Genomic DNA, 22,258 nt, shown 5'->3' with positions numbered 1-22,258 from the left:
ACTCTTTATCGTCGTCTTTCTTGACCACTCTTCAGCCAAGCACCATCTTCTTAATCATCTCTTCTTTCTTAGGATTTTGTAGCACTTCTTTCTTATACTTTTTTTTTGACCTTTTCTTCTCAGCCTCATTTGCTGGATCTCCATTCAGGTCACATCTGCTTATTATAGGTAGTTTCCAAGGTTCTGTCCTGGACTATTTTCTCTTCTTTTCTTTTTCAATTCACTTATTTATTTTTAGGTCTCAACTTTTATTTCCACAAGATTTTGAGCTTCAAATTTTCTCCCCATCTCTTCTCTCCCCCTCAAAACACCTTGAATTCTGATTACCCCTTCCCCCAATCTACCCTCCCTTCTATCACACTCCTCCCTTTCCTTATCCCCATCTTCTCTCTTTTCTTGTAGGGCAAGATAGATTTCATACCCCATCACCTGTATTTCTTATTTCCCTGTTATATGCAAAAACAATTCTCAACATTTGTTCCTAAAACTTTGAGTTCCAACTTCTCTCCCTTCTTCCCTCCTCACCCATCCCCAGTGAGAAAGCAAGCAATTCAATATAGGCTATATATGTGTAGTTTTGCTAAAGCCTTCCATAATAGTCATGTTGTGTAGGACTTAACTGTGTTTCCCTCCATCCTTTCCTGCCCCCCATTTATTCTATTCTCTCTTTTGATCTTATCCCTCCCCAAAAGTGTTTACTTCTGTTTACCTCCCTCCTCTCATTTCATTTTTAGGAGTTTTTCTTTTTGGATCTCTTTCATGACGTGATTGGTGGATTTTGGTTTTGTGTAGTCAGAATGATCCTTTTTATCTTCTATAGACTTCCATCTCTTGATTATTTCCAATTTATCCTGTATATTACTTGTTAGAACACAAGTATTTGAAAGCAAGGGATAGCTAAGTGATACACTGGATACAGTGTCAAGTGTGGAGTCAGGAAGACTCATTTTCCTGAGTTCAAATCTGGCCAGAGACACTTACTGTGTGACTCCTATTTGCCTCAGTTTCCTCATCTGTAAAATGAGCTGGAGAAGGACATGGCAAATCACTCCAGTGTCTTTGTCAAGAAAACCCCAAATGGGGTCACAAAGAATCAGACAAGACTGACAAAAAACTGAAGCACAACAAAGCCTCCCTATCTTTTGTCTGAGCAAGAACTCTTCCCCTATCCTTAACTGTGAAAGATATCAACTTCTTTATTTCTTTCATATACAATTTTTTTTTTATATCTAAGTCCTGTGTGTATTTGGATCTTCTTTTTTTACATGGTGAAATACTCATCTTAATTTAGTTTGTCTTAGAATGTCTTTTAGGTTTCTTAGCAATTTTTGGTGAGTAGGGAGTCTTTCCTCCAGTAGTTAGTCTGAATTCATGGAACACTGATTCTGGGTTCTCTTGAGACTAATTTGTTTCACTAATCAACTTTTTGATTGTTTAACTCTTGCTGGTAATTCTAGGTCCTCCTGCTTCCCATTTTTCTCTATTATTTAATGAAATAGTGATTCCTTTGTTCTTCTAAATGAATTTTCTTATTTTTCCTAGTTACATAATTATTAGATTTTTGAATTCCGTTGTCCAGTCTGTTCCATTGAGTTGCTTCTCTATTTTTTTAACCAATACCAGATGCTTTTGATGACTGCTGATTTATAAAATAGTTTGAGATCTGGAAGTACAATTTCCACTTTATCCCTTCTATCTCTTTTCAATATTTCCCTTATTGTTGTAGAGCCATTGTTTTTTAAAATGAATTTTGCAGTTATTTTTATCAAGTCTTGTAAAGTATCTCTTTAATAATATAATTGGGATAGCACTAACACTGTAAATTAACTTTGGTAGGTTTGTCAGTTTTATTGTATTAGTATGACACAAGCGTAAGCACTGAATCTTTCTCTAGGTACTTACATTTTTCTGAATTTCTTTAATTAGCCTTTTGTAATTTAATCTATAAAAATATTTTGTGTGCTTTGGTTGATTGATCCTGCATTTTGTTGCTATTTTGAATGAGATTTCCCGTTCTATTATTGCCTCTTGAATTTCAATATTATTATAGAGAAATATTGCATATTTTCAAAGGTTAATTTTTAATTTTGGAAATTTGATTTTCCTATCAAATTAATCAGGTTAGAAAATGGTTCTACATGATTTCATTTTTTGAGTTTTCTTTCTTTGTGAATCTCCTTTTTTATTCTGAAGAATGTTTCTTATCCTCAGACTTTGTGAGCTGGTGTTTTAGAACTCCTTTGCTTGCCTTATGATAAGAAGGATAATACCAGAATTTGCTTATGATTTTCTTCATTCTCTTACCCCTCCCCAGCCACAATTGGGGACTTATTGCTAAACTTTCTCTTTTGGCCTTCTGTTAAAGTGTCATTGGATCTGGTGACTTTACTTTCTCTCCCAACCACAACTTCCTTATTTTCTGCTGTGCCAACCAAAAGGCTGAGATAATTTCAAAATTCACTTTAGTTTGGGCAGTAGGGGATGTTTCCTTGGATTCTTTTGGCCATATTAAAGACTCCATTGGTCCAACTCAAGCTGGACTTTAAATTTACCCCTGTCTCCACAAGAATTGGATTTGTTGCTGGGTCTCGCACTCAGTTATTACCATCTTCAACAGGACTAGGTGAGTGTTCTGCTCCTGTATGAACAGTTAGACTAGCTAAATGCCATGAAGGAAATGACAGAAACCATATTACCCTTCCAAAGGGAGACTGGTATGGTTGTTCAAGATATAGATCTGAGGCAGAAAAGAGGAGGGTGGTGATGATGAAAGTTTTGCATCATTCCTTCCTTGTTGCTTCAGTTTAGAAAGCTTTCGCATTATTGTAGAGTTGTTTCCCATTGTCATCTTTCTTTGGGTTAGAATTTTTCTTCTCTCTATATTTTGTTCATCAGTTGATTATTTAGGTTGCTGGATTCAGGAATATATTCAGAAATCTTGCTTATTCCACCATCTTCATCCTCCTTTCTTTTACAACAACTTCCTTTTGTCTTGATTTTATTTCTCACCCAACTGCTAGCCATGCTGGACAGTATCTGGAACCTTGACTCTGGGTTTATAGGTTTGGAGTTGCCTCTCTTCTAAACAGGGGAAGCTAACTCTTAGGGCTTCAATTCTATCCTGATCTCATAGTATTGAGGAATTATTTTATTTTTGAGTCTAGTCTAAAGGGGTCCTCTATAACAAGGGAGAAAGTGGGGAAAAGATAGCTAGAACCTAGACAAGGATCTCACACTCACAAAACTAACATTTAAATGGAATTTTATAGACTACCCAAAATCTGTAATTCTTTTCTTAAAGTATTTATTTTCCCCCAGTTAATGTAAAAACAATTTTTTAACATTCATTTTTAAAACTTTGAGCTCCAAAATCTCTCCCCTCCCCACCACACCTTCCCCCCACCATTGGGAGGGCAAGCAATTCAATACAGGTTTTTCATGTGTAGTCATGCAAAACACTTGCATAATAATTTTCTAAAAGAAAACATAACCTTTATCAGAGCTTATCTTCCTCATCCCATTTATTCTATTCTCTCTCTCCTTTCACCTTGACCCTTCTCAAAAGTGTATTGTTTCTAACTTCCCCCTTCCCCAATCTGCCCTCCCTTCTATTCCCCCCCTTTCTTATCCCTTTCCCCACTATCTTCCTGTAGGGCAAGAGAGATTTCTAAACTCAATTGGATGTGTATGTTATTTCCCTCTTTGAGCCAATTCTGTTGAGAGTAAGGGTCATTCATGTTCCCCTTCTTCCCCTCCAGTGTAAAAACTTTTCCTTGCCTCTTTTATATCATATCGTTTACCCCTTTCTACCTCTCCTTTTCTCTTTCTCCAAGTACATTCCTCTCTTGACCCTTAATTTTATTTTTTAGATATCATCCCTTCATATTCAACTCACACCTGTGCCATCTCTCTCTCTCTCTCTCTCTCTCTCCTCTTTCTAACTCTCTATTAATGAGAAAGGTCTTTTGAATTACAAATATCATCTTCCCAGGTAGGAATGTAAGCTGAAATCTGTAATTCTTAGTAACCACTCTCTCACCATCCTGTCATCCTGACTGCAGAGGGAGAAGTGGGCTTTGCAGGAATGATGATGATTTTGTCTTTTTTCTTTCCTTCTTGACTTGCCAGTGCTAAATAACTAATCAACTAGTTGTCAGCTTCCTAGTGGTCAGTCTCTTTGTAATTAGCTAGGCTACCCAAAGACAATAGATGTGACCTATTCCTAGTTCTGTGCTGTGATTATTGTTACATAGATATATGGGAACACAGCTAGCTATGTAAATTACAGGACACAATGATTACCAAAACATTGAAAACATAGGTGGTTCTAGGTTGCTCCTGTTATTTTCCTGCTACTAAATGCCTTTCCCCTTCAAATTCCATGATGATACATCATGAAATACAGGGAGATGTCTTGAAGACTATCCTAGGAGATGATAATTGCCAGCAGGGTGTATCATCTTGGAGAGGTTTTGTTTATAGTCTTTGTGAGATGTACTCAGAAGCTCTCTTTAAATGCTCTTTATTCTTTGTTGAGTAAAATTTGGGGTGTTTATTTAGTATCATTTGGCTTCCAAGAGGTTGCCAGGATGTATAGAGGGTACTGCCAACAAGGATCACTGAGTGAAGAGAGCACTGGCCCTAATAAATTTGGGTGTGACTACAGCCTTGCCAACAGTTACTGATGGAAGGCTTCAGGCAAGAAACAAAACAAAACAAAAAACTAAAACCCAAAGAAGCAACTAGGCAATCTTTTTTGACATTAGTCTTTTATTTTTTAAATAATATTAAATTTTTTCCAATTACTTGCAAAAACTTTTTTTTAACATTTGTTTTTTTAAGTTTTGAGTTCCAAATTCTATGTTTCCCTTCCCCTGTCTCCCCACTCTCTGAGATGGTGAACACTCTTATATAGGTTGTATATGTGCAATCATGTAAAACCTTTCCATTGTAAAACTAGTCTTTCAAATTATATGTTCAGTCCCTTGATATTTAAAACTTTTTGCTAACCTAAATATTCAAAGATAGAACTTTCCTCTGAGGAATTATTAGCTGCAGCCCATGAACTTTTGTGGTTAATAGTTAATATTGTATTTAATTATTTGTTGTTTCTACATGTTTGTAGCATGTCATTTGTTAGTCTTTCTTTTGAGGATATAGTCAGATCTGGTCTTTCCTTTCCTTATGGATTCCTCACAAATATCCCTCTTTACCAATACTACATAAGTTGCTCAGTTAGGCTCTCAGGGTCTGCTCCGTTTGAAAGCATGGCTCTTGGTTGTCAAGATTAGTTTTCTTTTGAGTCCATAGCTGGATCTCATTTCTGCTGCTTGTGAGTCCAACTGTTGAAAGCTGCTCGCTCCTTCGATTACTGCCTCTTTCTATCAGTGTCTTTCTGGAGAGTAAGTCTCTGATCACTCAATTGTCCCTTCAACGTTTTTTATTTCTAGTTTTGTTTATCCTCAACTTAAACAGGAGAGAGAGAGAGAGAGCGAGAGAGAGCGAGAGAGAGAAAGAGAGAGAGAGAGAGAGAGAGAAAGAGAGAGGGAGAGAGAGAGGGGGAGAGAAAGAGAGAGAGAGAGGGGGGGAGAGAGAGAGAGAGAGAGAGAGGGGGAGGGAGGGAGGGAGGGAGGGAGGGAGAACACTGTCACACACAGAAGGACATTTCATTCTATATGAAATCATGAATCTACATTTCATGCCACTTTTTAAAAGTATGCAAAACATTCACCCTTTCAAAATTTCACTCATTTTGCAAATATATTTATTTCAAAATTGTCCTACTTTTATGCAATTCCTTCTGAATGTTCTTCGTTGCTCATTTTTATTTATACTTGACCTTAGGGGCAATGAGTCATCAGAATTTATTGCATAAGGGAATAACATGGTCAGAACTGTTTCTAAGGAAAACCACTTTGGCTCCTGTGTGGAGGACAGATTGGAAGAAGGAAGGACTTAAGAAAAGGTCAGATGTGAGAGAAGTGTAGAGTTGAAAATGGCTAAATTTGTTCATTGATTGGATATGGAATGTGAAGGAAAGTGAGGGATCAAGAATAATTGAGATTTCCAGCTTAGGAGACTGGAAGGATAGTGGTATTCTCTACAGAAATGTGGGAATTCAGATGAAGGACACAATTTGAGATGGGGTGGGGGAGAGACTATAAGCTATCCATTCCCCAGTTGATGAGTATTTTCTTGATTTCCAAATCTTTGCCAACACAAAAAGAACTGGTTTTAATATTTTTATACATATAGATCCATTTCCTTTTTCTTTGATCTCTTTGAGATACAGACCAAATAGTGGTAGTATTGGGTCAATGGGTATGCACAGTTTTATAGTTGTTTGGGCATAGTTCCAAATGCTTCTCCAGAATGGGGGAACCAGTTTTTTACTCCACTAGCAGTTCATTGGCATGCCTGTTTTTTCCTCCTCTCTTTCAGCATTTGTCATTTTTGATAGGTGTGAAGTGGTACTTCAGAGTTGCTTTAATTTATATTTCTCTAATCAGTAGAGAAATAGGATACAGAATTCCCTTGGCTAGGAAACTCTGAACCTTTTCCAGGGCCAACATCCCTGTTCACTGGAATATTCTCAGCTTCCCCAATCAGAGGAACTAATTTGGTATTGAAGAAAAAGGCTGAGGGCTCCATTATGATTCAGTATGGAGTCTAATAAATGGCTTTTAGGGATCATAATGGGTTACTTCCAATAAGAGTCAGTCTGGGGAGGCTGTCAGATGAAAACAGTCTCAGCAATGGATTAACCTCCACAAGACCCCAGGAAAGCACTGTGGATATATAAAGCATATCACTACCGATTGGTGGATATTTGGGGTTTCTGTTTATTAATGAGATCATTTTCAAACTTGAGTGTTAAGCCAATGTTGTTGGGTAAAATGTCCAAATACAGGTTTGTGTATTGAACATGTACTGGACCCAACTGAATCAGTGAATTGAATAATTGAAATCCTAACCAATGGCTACACACATACACACACACACACACATCTCCATATTTCTATATGTGTATATATTTCACCTATATTGTGAAATATATGTGAAGTATGTGAAGGTGTGTATGTATGTGTGTGTGTAAAGTCTACACAGACACCCCTCTTCAGGCTGTTAATTGGAAGTACAGATGAATAGGTAGGGTTCAGCTTTGTTCAGTATTTTCCACTCAGCTTCATCATATTTCCACTAAAGGTCCAGACCACATGTTGACTAAGTTGCTGAAAAAGAAGTAAATCTTTATTTTTCCCTAGGTTCTAGGTCCATACAAGAAAAGGAGCACTCTAGGGGAAGTTTTCTGGATTCTTCTGATGTCAGGAGTCTCTTCTGGTCTCCTAGCACTTACTCAATTCTCTCCTAAAGTCATTCTTGCACTTTTCCCTCACTGTTCTCTCATCAAAACCCTCTCCCTATTACAGCTTCATGGAAGAAAGGAATCTACTCTAAGTACCCTGCTCTTCACAGTCTTCTTGTATATTCTTCATAAGGAAAAGGGGAGATTTGACGGACACGAATGAATAGATTCCATCACACAGAACTATCTCTGTGTTCTTCGGATTTGGCCTTAGTTTTATGGGGTAATTCTTTCCATATTTGGTGAGTCACAGCTACCTTTGACTGTGCCCAATTGTTCTTGGCTTTCATGTTTTATTGTGTCTTTTGTATCTGGACAGGGATTCTTATAAAAAGGCAAAACCAGAGACAGATGATGAGCCTGGAAGCCCACCCATCTCATATCAGATAACAGAGCTTAAGAAGTTGGATAAGTAGGTGATGGTGGAATAATTGAATGGGAATTTTGATAATTTAGGCTAGAGTGAAAAGGATGATGGGAGACTTGGTAATCATCTTCAAGCCAATGGAAAAATGTTGTTCAAGGGGTAATGCTCCAAGATCAGATATGTAAAAGAGAATGAACTGAGCTTAAAGCATGGAAATTTAGGTAAAGTCAGAGCATCCAGAGAGCAAAGAATCTGAGACATAGAAATTAAGAGTTTAGAGTACAGTTTATTTTCTTGGTAGAGAGGAGAACACCATCTTTGCCCTCATGTTATTCAAGAGATGGAGGTAGATAGCTTCATGAACAGATAAAAACTAGATCTCTTTAATTTTTATATTCAAACCAACCAGGCTAAAAGATAATTTATAAATTTAATCCAGAAAGGAATTTGGGGGAAAAAACTTTTTTAAAATAGAAAAGCCTTGAAGATATGAAGCAAAGTTATCCAATAAGACTCAGACTTTACTTGGAGGTCAGGGAGGTAGTCAGAGGGTGAGAAGTTTTGAGAAAATAAGGTCCTGGAAAAAGAAGTGTACGGGATTACAAAATTTTAAATCTTGAAGAGAAGACAGACATAATTTAAAACAATTGCCTCATTTTAATAGCTAAAGAAACTGAGCCCTAGGGAGGCTAAGCCCTGTTCTAGGTCAAATAGCCAGGGCTAGCTTCCTTCCCTGGGATCCAAAACAAAGTAAGAGGAGAAAGAACATATGGGTGGGTGGGAAACACCATAAAAAAGGGATTTGTCTACCTTATAGTCAGACAACAGCTGATCAGAGGAGAAAAGTAACACCTGGGGACTATCATTCAGACAATGGGGGAGAGAAGGTGGTGTTCTTTTCCTGTTACCTGCCTGATCAGCCCAGTAAAGAATCCAAATATCCTAGGTCATGGATTCCCATTAACCTAACACAGTTACTAGGGCTTCTTGTTTCATCTTTGAACAAAAAGACCATTTTTTCTATATTCTCAGGGTTGAATCTGGAGGCAAAATGCAGAATTTCCTTCTCTAGCGTGTTGCCTGGGGTAGCATTTTTTCAGTAACTGTGTCTTCTGATGACTACATTCGTTTAAACAAGAATTCATTCATCTTTTGGGGTCTGACTGCTCAGAAACAGACAACTGTACCTCAGGCAGGAAAGTGAGGGCCTGCTGTCCCCTAGTGCTTGTTCTGATAACACTTTTCTATTTCCTCATTCTCACCCTCTATCCCTTCTCCAATACACCCCATGTTCTGGTTAATTAGTGGAGTATTACTTAGGGTCATCCATGGTTAATTACTTTCTCTTACCACATGAGCAGACCATCTTCTCTTTCTGTCATTCAGTTGGCTAAAGTCCTGTAACGTACTTCTTTGGTATTCCTCTTTGGTTGTGTATAGCAGCCTGTTCACATCTGTAAAGTACTTTTCTATTGCTACCTGTGCGATACAAAATGGATAACATAAGAATTTATGATAGCTATTTCATACCGGATGGAAATAAGTACACAGAATTTGTATGTATTTCATATTGACTTAAATATAGAGTACTTTGTAGGGGAAAAGGGGGCAATAACTGGGGAGGAATCTGGAAAGGATTTGTGTGAGAGCTGGAAATTGAGCTAAGCCTTGAAAGAAGCAGGGGCTCTAACAGTAACCATGGCAGCGATAGCTGGAATTTATGTGGAGCATTCAAGGTTGCACAGTGCTTTATATGTTAGCTCATAATCCTCTGAGGCTGGTGCTGTTATTATCCTAATTTTGCAGATAAGGTAATTGAGGTCCAAAGACTTATCCAAGGTCACATAGCTAGGAAGCATCTGAGGTAATGTGTGAACTAAGTCTACATGACTCAAAGTCCATTGTTTTATCCAGTGCCCCAGCAAAGTGCTCTAAGAAGTTACAGTGAGGAGAGAGCATGGTACAGACTTGGGAACAGCCTCTGCAAATGCATGGAGATGGGAGATGGCATGTCATATAGGAAGAATAGCTAATAGGCTAATTTGGCTGGAATGTCGAATGTTTGATGGTGGTAAATGTAAAGCTGGTATAGATTTAGAGGAATTGGGGGCCAATTATGGACTTTAAGTGGTGTAGAAAAGTCTTCTTGGTCAGAGTTGGATAGCTACAGGTTTGTTCAACTAATGAATTTGCCTTATTGCAATGCTTATGGTTTAGAGAATGAGAACTATGAGTCTTCTAAGACTGACCAGAGAGAATGAACTACTATGAATACTTTTACTGTTGTTTCATCATAGTTATTTAATTCTTAAAACATTTTTAATTAAAAATAGTTAAAGAGCCTGACAAAGTCCATCACAATCAAATATAATGTCTGCTTGAGAAATAACCTATGGAATTACGCAAATGGAAGAGTGATAATTGTCAATAGTCTTTATTAACACAATGTTTGCAGTTCTTTAGCTGTACAATATTCATTTTCAGCAGATAGTTTCCACGACCTGCTCATCATCATATGATTAAAGACTGAGCCAAGAGATCAATCTGGATTTTCTGCTGCTCAGCTCAGCATTCCTTCCTCACCACTGCCACCCACCATAGATAGCTGTCTCCTGATAGAAATCTTTATCTGCATTTCAGGGTTTCTTTTGAAGGGCATTATCTCAGTGATCATTTGGAGGTGGGACTGAGAATGCTAAGAAAGATCATGGTATTATCAGAGTATGAAATATTTTTCAGGATGTCACTAAGAGAAGGTACTTGATAATTGCCCCTTTCCTTCCCAACTCTAATGACTTTTTTTGTGCATTCCCTCAGAAGACGCGGAACTTCTAGTTTCCTAGTGTCATAGACTTGGAACTGGAAGGGACCTTAGAGGTCATTTTGTCCAACTTGATCATGTGACAGACAGAGAAACTGAGTCTGAAAGGTTAAGTGACTTGAGCAAAGTCAAATTAGATGGTGGACAGCAGGGGCAGGATTTGCATATATATTCTCTGATGTCAAACCAAGTTTTTGTCCATTGTATCATATGACCTCATTAAACCATCATTTTAGGCAATCTCTTTGTATATTCTTTCATAAACCTCTTAAAATCCTTGTAAGATACATGTTCTCCTCTCCCTCAGCCCATAGACAATTAAACTTCCTGTGAAGAGACGACTGCACGATGATTTCCTTACCATTGTTAGATTATGTTTCGATATGTGTATCTATAGGAAGTGAAATTTTAGCTGGAATTTGAAGCCAGGAAAGCCATGGTTTTGATTTTTTGTCTGTTACAAATATAATTTTGTGGTACCATGTAATCGGAACCCAGTCTTAAAGTGAACACCTCTTGGAGAAAAGAATTATCAGACAGACATTGTGCAGTAAAGTAGGTAAGACAGATTATACCTTAACATTTGAGAAAAATATGAAGGTATTCCATCTTTAAAAAAAAAAACCAAAAAAGGTAAGTATTAAGTGTTCTGCTTGTAGGGCAATCATGCTCTGGCTCTCTCCAGAAGCATCATCATTGGTTTAGAAATGTCAGGCCTCATTACCTCCTATTTAAGAATGGGTGATATCTACCCCAGGAATCCATGCTAATCTAGTGCTGGATTCAAGATAATTTAGGACACAATCTTCATCTTTTATAAGGCATCAATCATGTGATTTTTAGGTTTGTTTTATTTTATAATTTCCCCCAAGTTACTAGCCCAGACCTTTAAAAAAATTAAGAGGTTTTATTCAGGTCTAGCATGCAAAAAAATGGACTGCATCAGTCAGTCAAGAAGCATTTGTTAAGTTCTTACTGCATGGCAGGTATTGTGCAAAGCACTGAGAATAGAAAAAAAGTCCAGGAAACAGGATTCCTATCTTTACAGAACTCATGCTCCAATGAGAGAGATAACATAAAAAGTAAGTATGTTCATTCAGAATATGTCCAGCATAAATGGAAGTCAATGTCAGAGGGAGAATATTAGCAGTGACATATTGGGTGTGAGAAGAAGAGGACTGGGGAAGGCCTCCTTCAGAAGGTAGAGTTTGAAACAAATGTTGAAGGAGGCCAGGAAAAGCAGCAGGTGGAGGAGAGGATGAAAAGCAGTGATGTGTTTACTAAATTTGAAATAGTGGATTACAAACCCTGGGAGGGATCATTAACAATACTGGTTAAAAGAATCGTTGTCCAAAGATATCTTGGCATCTTGGAACACAAGTCCAAGAAATATGATGGGAATATTGAGAGAAATGTGATTGGATTCAAAACATCAAGTACAAAAGTTCAGAGAGAATGAGAGTTCATGGGGGAAAGTCCTGGAGGCATCTCATTTTTATGACACAGTCAGTAGACAATAAGTTTTCCTGTCCATTTCTACGTTTGAAGATATCAGATAATCCATGAATTTTAGAGTTGGAAGAGGCTTCTGGATTAACTAGTTCAATTCATACCACCAAAGAAGGCCCTAATTTAATACATAACAAATGATCATCCAGTGCCTGCTTAACTTCCAGTTAGAACTAAAGCACTATTTTCTGAGGCAGCCCATTTGACTTTTAAATAACGGTAATTGTTGTTGACATTGAGGCTAAATCTACTTATTTTCAGCTTCTATCCATTTCTATTTATTTTACTCTTTGTATCCAAATAAAGTTTAATTCCTCTTCCACCTCATAAACCTTAAAATAGTTGAGCACGGCTGTCATGTCTCCCCTGACCAAGGGGCTGGACTAGATGGCCCTTTCTGAGATCCCTTTCAATTTTATATGTTTGACCCGATGACCTGTCTCTCCTCCAGGTTATACATCTCTCGTTCCTTCATACAATGTGACATGAACTCATCACCCTGCTCTGGATATTCTCCATTTTGTTATTTACTCCCTAAGCTAGGCAACCCAGAATTGAACATAATCTACCTAGAACAGTTTTATTCTGTCTTGCTACCAGGAGAATCTGAGGTGGTGGTAGAATCCAACCAATGTCAAACAAGGCTTCTTGACATCAGTAGTCAGAAAAGCACCTCGGGAACATATGCCATCAAAATTAGTAGAGAAAAGCAAAGACATCCTGGAGTAAAATGAAGTCTGTAGTCTCATTTTAAGTGATGCCCTCTTTCTGCTTTGTAGTAATGTCTTTATAATCTTGTCTTCCTTTTCCCATTAATTCGCTCTACACTACCTCATATGATACTTTGCATACAAAGTGAACAAACTGATGGTCAACTGACCAAATGGAGACACAGAGGTGACAGGGGATAGTAATATAATGTTTTGGCAGTCACATAGTCAATGGGCTGATAGGGCAAGTGGATATTTTCTTCCCTCTTCCTCATTTGCTTTCTTCTCTTTACCAGGAGAGATAGCACACTGTGATGGGAACTTTCCAGCTGTTGCTGCTGGGGCTTTGGGTGACTATGTTCCTGGTCACTGAAGCGATTCCTCCTGGCTTCACTCGAGCACAGTGGTTCAACGAGCAGCATGTGCAGTATCCCAAGACCAGAGCCTCCAGTGACAATGTATATTGCAACAATGAGATGAGACGAATCAATGCTCATCTTCCCGTGTGTAAACCCTTCAACAGCTTCCTGAACTACCCGCTCAACAATGTCATCATGGTTTGTTTCCAGCCCAGCATCGCCTGTAAGAATGTAGCACACACCAACTGCCATAATAGTACAACAGCTGTTCCCATCACTGACTGTGAACTGGTTAGCCGTGTTCCCAGCTGTAGCTACCGTGGTGGATCTAAACAGTCACACTTTGTGGTTGCCTGTCTGCCCCCCTCACCAGCAGACCACAGTACAAGTCCATTGCTTCCTGTACATTTGGACAGTACTTAGGGGTCAGATCCCATACTCATATCTCCTTGATTTCTAATCTCCCCCTGTTTCACCATTTTGCCCTTTTGCTTCAAGATGTTCTATGGAAATTTGCTCTCTTCCTTTTTTTCCTGCACAAATTTTAGTAATCCTATCTGACCATGAACTTAGCAGGAATTCTCCTGGAAAAGGTTTTATGAGGTTGAGCTTTCCTTTGTGGAGGGCTTTATCTGGCCATGAGACTCTCCTATTACTCTAATCTGATGCTTATAAATGAAATTGACCTCCTTCATTCTCCACCCTAACAGTGATGTGAAATAGAATCATCTCTCTCTCATGTTCCTCACTATTTCTTCACCTTTCCCATCTTACTTAACACCTTAGATTCAATAGAGGGAAAAGGAGGAGGTAGATAGGAATGGTTTTATTCTAGCTTCTTGCCATCTCTCCACTCTACTGCTTACACTACTTTCTTCAACTTCCAACGATATCTTTTTCTAACTCTGAATGTTCTGATTCTGAGTACCACTCTCCCATCTTTCCTGCATCATGGTTTTCTTTCAAAAATGTAAGCTCCTTGAGGGCAGGGATTAACTTCCTAGCTCATATATTTTATCCACAGTGACTGACACCTAGTAATTGCTCAATAATTGCTTTTCTAAACCTGGAAAGACTTACATGAAGTGATACAGAGTGAAGCAAACAGAACCAGAAGAACATTGTGCACATTAACAGCAAAATTGCATGATGAGCAACAGTGAATAACTTAGCTATTCTCAGCAACACAGTGATCGAAGACAATCCCAAAGGACTCACAATGAAAAATACTATCCACCGCCATAGAAAGAACTGATGGCATCTGAGTACAGACTGAAGTTCACTATTTTTCCTCTTCTTTTCTTCCTTCCTTTTTTTTTTTGAGTTTTCTTCTAGAAAATGACTTATATAGAAATATATTTTACATGATTAGACATCTATAACCTAGATCAGATTGCTTACTATATTAGGGAAGGGGGAGGGGAAGGATAGAATTTGGAACCCAAAACTCAAAATGAATGTTAAAATTATTTTTACATTTAATTTGGAGGAAAATAAAATATTTTTCAATTGCTTTTCTATCTGTCCTACTTATGTATCTATAATCTTTCTATGCTGAATGTATCTGTCAATCTATGTAGACTCTGTCTAGCTATCTAATCCTGAAAATGGAAGAAATTATTGTTCAAAAGTGAATTTGTAATTTTCATGCTAATCAATATGGTACATAAAATAAATACAATAATAATTTCATGTTCTCAAGAGCTGCCTCTCTGGCTTAGGAGTCAGAGCTCACAATGCAGCTTAACCTGATTAATTGAAACCCACAATGCTCATCTTAAGGGAAGTGAATCAGAGATTGTAGAACCTGTTTCCATGACAGGACTCTGATCCTGTACTCTAGGAGAGGTGGCCATGACCCCCAAAGGCTTCACTCCAGAACTGTTGTATTGTGGGAATTACAGGTTTTTTGTGGGAAACCACTAAATCATTGTTTGTAGTCTACCTTGCCTCCCTTCTTCCCCACTTGTGATTTCGGTTCATAACCTGTGCTTTTACTTCAGCGAAGAGAACATTCCTTACCCTGAAACTGATTAATTAAACTTCTCGATTACTGGTACTCCTGTCTCTAGGCCTGCTTTGTGCGACTTCGAGCATTCTCAGGTTAGAGACTGGCTCAGCAGAAATCCTGTCAACAGTGTTTTTCCTGATTAATATATTTCACAGGTGAAAGTGAGAAAGAGGCTTATCCTCCATGAGCTGCACTGCAAGAGCTGGACCACAGATGTGTTGTGCTGGTTTCCATAAAGGCCTTTTGCATGCAACTGTGGGGAGTCTTCTGTTATAAGCAAAGGGATGATTTGACTTATGAGTTCTTTAGCATAGGGAACTAACTGCTCCTTGAGGGAACTCCCTCTGCCTCACCTTCTCTGCAATGTATAGGCTTAGAGTTCACTGGATCACTAAGAAGTGAAGTGACTTGCCCAGATTGACACAGTCATTGTGTGTCAGAGATGGAACTTGATGCCAGGCCTTTCTGGTTTCCACTCTACTTTACTATCCACTGTACTAGGCTGCTTCTTTTGTTGCAAATTATTGCAAAAAGGTCTAAAAGAGAAAATGAGCTTGGGCATTGGGACTATAGTCAGGAGGAAAGGTTGGAGTCAGGGATAAGGAGCAGGAAATTGATAACTTATCTTTCCAATTAGTTGGTTGATTTCCCAAAGGGAGGTTTTGATAGTGGCAAGACCCTGAAGCCAAAGTGAGAGAAACTGGAGATAAACATTACGGATCCAGAATCCAGACAAAGTGGCATCATGGAAGGGCTACTTCTTAGATGGGAGAGATGGTTTAGAGGACTAAATGACTCTACTATTTGGGAACAAAATGTTTACACAACTGAGACCACCCAGAAATATGCTAATACAATACCTTAGTTGGAAAAATGAGAAAGGTTGCTTTCAGCAAGTCATCACTCAGCCAGTAAGCACTTACTAAGAACCTATGTGCCACCTTATGCTAGGTGCTGGGAACACAATTGGAAAAGTGCGATCTTGTAGTGTGTCTGGGGAAGGCAGCAGGTTTATCTATAGATATATTTTGAGTGTACAAGCAGATCAATATATTTCTCCCTGTCTTGACCTGACAAATACCATTTTAGAATAAACCTCCCATTCAAGTGTAGGTGTATTTTATCTTCTTTTATCCTAATTTTTGTGAAAAGCTGATCAAAAGACCAAAGTAGTTTACCCTGCCTCTGATCTTGAGGCTAATGACATATTAGTAAAGTAGAAAGGCACAACCAACTTCCTTCAAGACCACTACTTGACCTAGCATGACTATGTTTTCTGTATACTAAGTAATTGTGGGAAATACCTTGTATTCAGAAGCACGTGTCCTATGGAGATACTTTCCTCTATGCATCAGTGAATGATTTTTCTCTAGGAAGGATTGCAAGAAAGTACAGAAAAAAACCTTTTCTACTTCACATTGTAAGTCAAAAGAGAAATGGTGTAACAGGCTTGTTCTACACATGAGACACAGGCATTTTGTGTGCTTTGGAAGTACGCAAACATCCTCAGAAATCTCAAATGATTTCCAAATCAATTTGGTTAAAGAAAACATATTTATTCTTCAAATTCAAAATTTACTTTTCATATTCAAAATGCATTTATTCTTTAAATTCAAATGAACTTCTGGACCAGGCCAGGCAGGGGTAGGGTGGTCCAGCGGCCAGTCTTGGATGTGGAATAAAATGAGATAATTATAGAGCACAGAGAATTTTACAAAAGGGTTTTATTCAACAGTAGCATTAAGAAGAAAGGCAATAAGTAATAGTTCCAGGCAGATAGAGCTGTCCTAATCTCCATAGTATTATGGGCCCCTCCCTTGGGAAGAGCTTTAGGAAGACAGAGAGCCTGCCTAGGAACCTGAGAGAAAACAGAATAAAAGGGAATTCTTAAAGCTATTGCATAGAACTTCAACTCCAAGGGATTTATGAAAGCCTAAATGGATAACTAAGAGTGTTACAAGTTGAGTAAAATTCCTAGACCATTTCAGTAAAATGTTATTTATTGCCATAGCTTTCCGTACTTGTTTATTGTAGTTTTAAATAGTCAGACCTTGCTCCTTTAAAGGAATGTTCCTGCCAGTTCCTGAGAGATGGTGCCAATGGTGATGCAACCCTATTCTAACCTCTTCCACTCCCCAAATTGAGGCCTCCTGAAAACTGGTCCTTCCTGACCTTTCCCTGCCTGAGTGTCAGGTTTCTTTGGAAGAGATATAAGAGTATCTCTCCAGTCAGAGTTAATAAGCCTGGTGTCATAGTTTGTCCATTCAAGAGCTTGCAGAAACCAATGTAAGGAGAGACCTGGAGAGGTTGACATAGTTTTATGTTTCAGAGTCTGGAGGTTAAGGGGATTGGGATAAATATATCTCATGACAGGAGAGTCTTTAGGATTGGAGACCTGCCACTGACAGAAAGTATAACAAAACATGAGTCTGTGATCACTATTAGATGAAATTCCTTGAAAGAAGGAAGAATCTTTTGTCTTTCTTTGAATCTCTATTACTTAGCACAATACTTGACAGATGGCAGGCCCTTAATAAATGCTTTCTGACTGACTTATTGGCTGAAACTCAGGAATGAGAAGGGGAAACAACCAAGTTTGGGGAGAGATACAGCTTTCTTTGTGAAAATATGCACTTAAATATTTAGTGGGGAGAGGTGGTAAAGATGTGCTGAAACTCCCTAATGATTCTTGTATCAGGACATGTATTTTCCTCATAAAAACCTTTGCTTTGTCAGGTATGTTCTCAGAAAGTGGTTTCTATGTTCTTAAGGAAACAACATAGATAAACTATGGTAGAATAAAATGTGTGAAATAATGAATATTGTAAAAATGAAATCATCTAGTATGATGACCAGGGCTTAGAGTCAGAGTGTGGGCTCAAATTCTGCCTCTGCTAATTATTATCAGACCATAAGCAAGTCACTTTAACTGCTCTTGGTCTGTTTATTTCTAAAACATGGGAATAAGATGAGATGATTTCCAAGTGTCCTTTAACTCTACAATTCTGTAATTCTATAGAAAATTATCATGACTTTATACAGCAACGTCCTATTTTGGAATAAAACTTTCTTCTGGTAGGGAGAATATTATAGTTAGGGGGTAGGCATGGGAAACTGAGACCCTAGAAGAAGTCAGAGTACATAGCTCAAACAGAGATTCAGTCAGATAAGCGTTCAGATTTTACAGGAAGGTCGGATGTATCACCTGGATAAAATATTTTTAGTAGAATAAGTTCTAAACAATGGATACAGTGGAGGTGTGGAATGAGCTGGAATAGGCAATGAATCACCTTAAGACAAGAAATATAGAAAGGAAGAAGTCCTGGAGGAACAGCTAGATGGAGAGATGAGGAATGTTGGGGTGCTGAGGCGAGTGTGGGGGATCCCTGCTAAGAGAGATCAAAGAAGATTAAAGTTAATGTGGATATAGGTTATCTGAAAAGGAAACATGAAATACAGTTAAAGTATCAACATTAGAGAAGGTGGGAGCAGGGTGGGTATCCTACTGACATCAAAGCTAAGTGGGGGTGATTTTGTTAAATAAAAGACTGGCAAATATACACAGGATGGTTTTATCCTTGGCCGAAACCTCTTTCGGAAGAACTAGTGATGATTCTGGAATATACAGGAGCTCGCTTGCTGCTCATTTGGGACCTGTCACTCATTCTACTTTTTCTCAACAAAGAGGACTCCATGAAGGCATAGGAATATTTCATGGGAATGAGTCATAGAAAGGTAATCACTGCAACCCCTATAGTCGTTGTACTTCTTTGTCAACTTAGAAAGGTGAAGAGGAAGAAGTGTCTAACAAATTGGTTAGAGACTAAGCAAGGTCTAGATTCTGCTCCAACTGTAAGTGTCAGGGAACATGCAATAAACCCTTTCTCACCAACACACACAACTTGTAGAGATGCTGAGGCACGTGAGCATATGGACATATCATCCTGAATTGTGGGGGGCTTACCTATTCTCCTTAACCAGACTAATTACATCTCATGCCAGGTTATCAGCAAGAGCTAGCTGACTGCCTTCCCATCAGGAAGCATGATTCTTTCCTATTGCATATTCCTGATATCTTACAATGCTAAGAACATACATTCTGACTCATCCAGAAGCAGAATTTCTCAGCTCAGAATCATTGTGCCTGTTTTCAAGAAGGGGTTTGTTTGGGAAGAGAATTGCTCCTGTAATTGGTTCCTCCAGTGCCTGGCTAAGCTGATTGTTTTTCTCCTCACTGAATAAAATATGGCAGTGCAAAACCAAGGAAGTGAGTGTTCCTTTACTGAGGGCAAGGGAGAACAGCCCTAAGTTGGGTGTCAGAGTTTAGGTGACTTTGGGGCCACTAAATATTAAGTGATTTCCTGTGTGGTTCCTTGGGTGCCAGTGTGACTGAGGGATCATTATTGCTAAATCTAGTGATTCAGATTTGCCAGTCATAAAATAGGGTGAGTACCCAGGTGACATGTCAGAGACAGGTATAGCTTGTAGTAGATGGAGACTAGGTCTGCAAGTTAGGAAGACCTGAGTTCAAATCTGATCTTAGCCACTTAGCAGCTGTGTGACCTTGAGTAACTCACTTAATCCTGTTTAACTCAGTTTCCTCATGTGTAAACTGAGTTAGAGAAGGAAATGACCAACCACTTCAGTATCTTTGCCAAGAAAACCCCAAATGGGGTCATGGAAAGTTGGACATGACTGTACAGCAATGACATGATAAAAACACAGTCATTACAGATTGAGACGTATATGTTTTTGGACATTTTCAAAGCAGGAATTTGTTTCACTTGACTCTACATGTTTGTCACAAGGTTTTTTTTTTTTACTTTCTCAATGTGGGGAAGAGAAAAGGGAGAAGACAAAATGCAGACTTGAAAATAAAATAAGTGCAAAACCTGTAATCTTATGTAGTTTATTTTGTACACTTAAAAACATTACACTGAACTGTTCATAAGCTTTGCGAGACTGGCCCAGGGTTCTATGACACCCACAACAAATTTAAGCATTTTGTGGATGATTGGCTCCATCGAAATAACACATCTTTAATCATTTCTTCAAACTCAAAGTAGCCTCATATTTCCTAATGTTAAACCCATGTTATTAGCAAGCTGGCATCTCCTATCAAAGCTGAAGAAGAATCCTATTATATGTTATCTGAGACTATATGTTATGTGAGGATCATTTTAGATAAATTTTGAGAGATTCATAAATAGGTTGGCAGTGGGGCAATGAATATTTTGGCCATGATAACTATTATTACACAGAAGTGAAAATGAACAATGGAAAACATTAAAAAAGAGGTGAAAAAAATAGAGGAGAGTGAGAGAGATAGAAAGAAGACAACAGTAGCTTTTCAGCTTTTATAAAAAAATCCTTTTTCCTTTTATAAGGGAGTCTAACCTAGTTATATTAGGTTCTAATTGAGAAATTTAATCTATTCTTTATTGTATTTTTAAAAATTTTCTTTAAATCCAGAAAGATTTATAATAGTCATTATTTCACTAGGACTGTTCATGCTCATTCACACATCACCAAGCATAGTTCTTATCATTTATGAAACTAACTAAATTGGTTTAAAAATTCTCTGCCTGTAAGGGAGGAGCCAAGCAGGTGGAGTAGAAAGATACACCTACGCTTAGCTCTTACCTCACATTTGGCTTCAACTCCCATCAAGTATATTCTACTTCAACAGACCAGGCAAAAACCATCAATCAAATTAAAAAGCATTTATTTAATTAGGCCTAATTAGCATAGCACTTCTGTGTCCAGAGCTGTGATTTCATTGGTATGGGAAATTCACAGGTGAGGAAAGTTTGTCTATCAATATAGATCCCAACTTCCAGTCTTAGAGTGTGGCCTTGGGTGATGAGGTTATGTGACTTGTCCCAAATCTAGTATGTAACAGAACCGAACTTGAACTCTGGTCATTCTGACTCTGAGGTCCACTTTCTATATTCCATGTTATATATTGCCTCTTGGAAATAAATAACAGAAGAACAATCAAGCAATGGAATCATTCAAAGTTGCCTATGTGAATGACGACAAACTCGTACAGACTCATATGCCAGAAGGGAATAACTCCTTGGAGAACTGAGACATTTGAAAAAAGCTGAAAAATTTCTGATTTTTCATTAAATTAAAATTTTTCATTAGAAATTAAATCAATTATTTAAAGAAAAATTGAGTATCCAACAATAATTTATTAAATAGCCCCAAAGGGACTCAATTTTCCAAGATAGAGAAATTGGAAGATGGAAGAAAAAGAAAGGAAGCAGATTGAATGTCCTCCTCCCTGCTTTCTCTGAGTCAGTAATGAATAGAATTTTTCAAGAGTTTCAGAAGGTCATTTCTCTCAAATTTTCCTCCATCCTAATGTGACATTTTCTGTACCACCTGAGATCACTTGTTCACATCCCCTCCCTTGCTTGGCATCCTAGTTCTTTTTGTTTGCTTGACTTCTGAGTTTTTATATTCCTTTTCCTCTCCTTCCTTTCCTTCCTCTCCTCCTCCTCCTCCTCTTCCTCCTCCTCCTCCTCCTCCTCCTCCTTCTTCTTCTTCTTCTTCTTCTTCTTCTTCTTCTTCTTCTTCTTCTTCTTCTTCTTCTTCTTCTTCTTCTTCTGCCAGGGTTCAATTTATTACAATTTCTATTTGCATGTGTTCTCCCCTGGCACCAAAATATGAAAGACTATTTCCAATCTGCTGAAATACATAATCAAATGTCTTTGCCTTCAAAATTTAATACTAAAGCATGTGTCAGGTTATGTTACTTTCTTTTAGCTTTACCTGTTTTTCACATTGCTGCCAGAAACTTTTTCAATGTTTGATTTCAATGTTTGTATCTCTGAGAAAATCAGATATGTATGGACTTAGCTTTTCTTCAATAAACCACCATGGTTGTATGAAAGGCTAGTGGTGGCCTGATCATAGGAAGTCGGTAACCCCCTTTCTAGGTTGTTCTACCCACAAGCCTCTTTACCAAAGTTTCAATGAAATGAGCAAGCTGAATACTGTCTATCCAGTGGGTAAAATCCTTTCTGCAAGACTTCGTATTGTCCTTATATGCATATCTGATAGACCAGCAATTAATTCTGTTTTTTTAAGGCAATCAGAGTTAAGTG

At 38.1% G+C, this 22,258-nt stretch overlaps 1 protein-coding gene across 2 annotated transcripts; it reads left to right on the top strand.

Moving 5' to 3' along the window:
* The first annotated feature begins 2,449 nt into the window (after positions 1 to 2,449).
* On the top strand, positions 2,450 to 15,191 carry LOC140515053 (ribonuclease 7-like). Of its 2 annotated transcripts, XM_072625671.1 has the most exons (3): positions 2,450 to 2,623; positions 7,431 to 7,608; positions 13,070 to 15,191. In XM_072625671.1, exon 3 carries the CDS (start codon positions 13,088 to 13,090, stop codon positions 13,553 to 13,555), a length of 468 nt encoding a protein of 155 aa, XP_072481772.1. In that variant the 5' UTR covers positions 2,450 to 2,623; positions 7,431 to 7,608; positions 13,070 to 13,087; the 3' UTR covers positions 13,556 to 15,191. The 2 variants fall into 2 exon arrangements, with proteins under 2 accessions (XP_072481772.1, XP_072481770.1); XM_072625669.1 differs by lacking the exon at positions 7,431 to 7,608.
* Positions 15,192 to 22,258: the final 7,067 nt, after the last annotated feature.

Source organism: Notamacropus eugenii, chromosome 7 (assembly GCF_028372415.1).
Source record: "Notamacropus eugenii isolate mMacEug1 chromosome 7, mMacEug1.pri_v2, whole genome shotgun sequence".
NCBI lineage: Eukaryota > Metazoa > Chordata > Mammalia > Diprotodontia > Macropodidae > Notamacropus > Notamacropus eugenii.
This window is presented reverse-complemented; position numbering and strand designations above follow the sequence as displayed.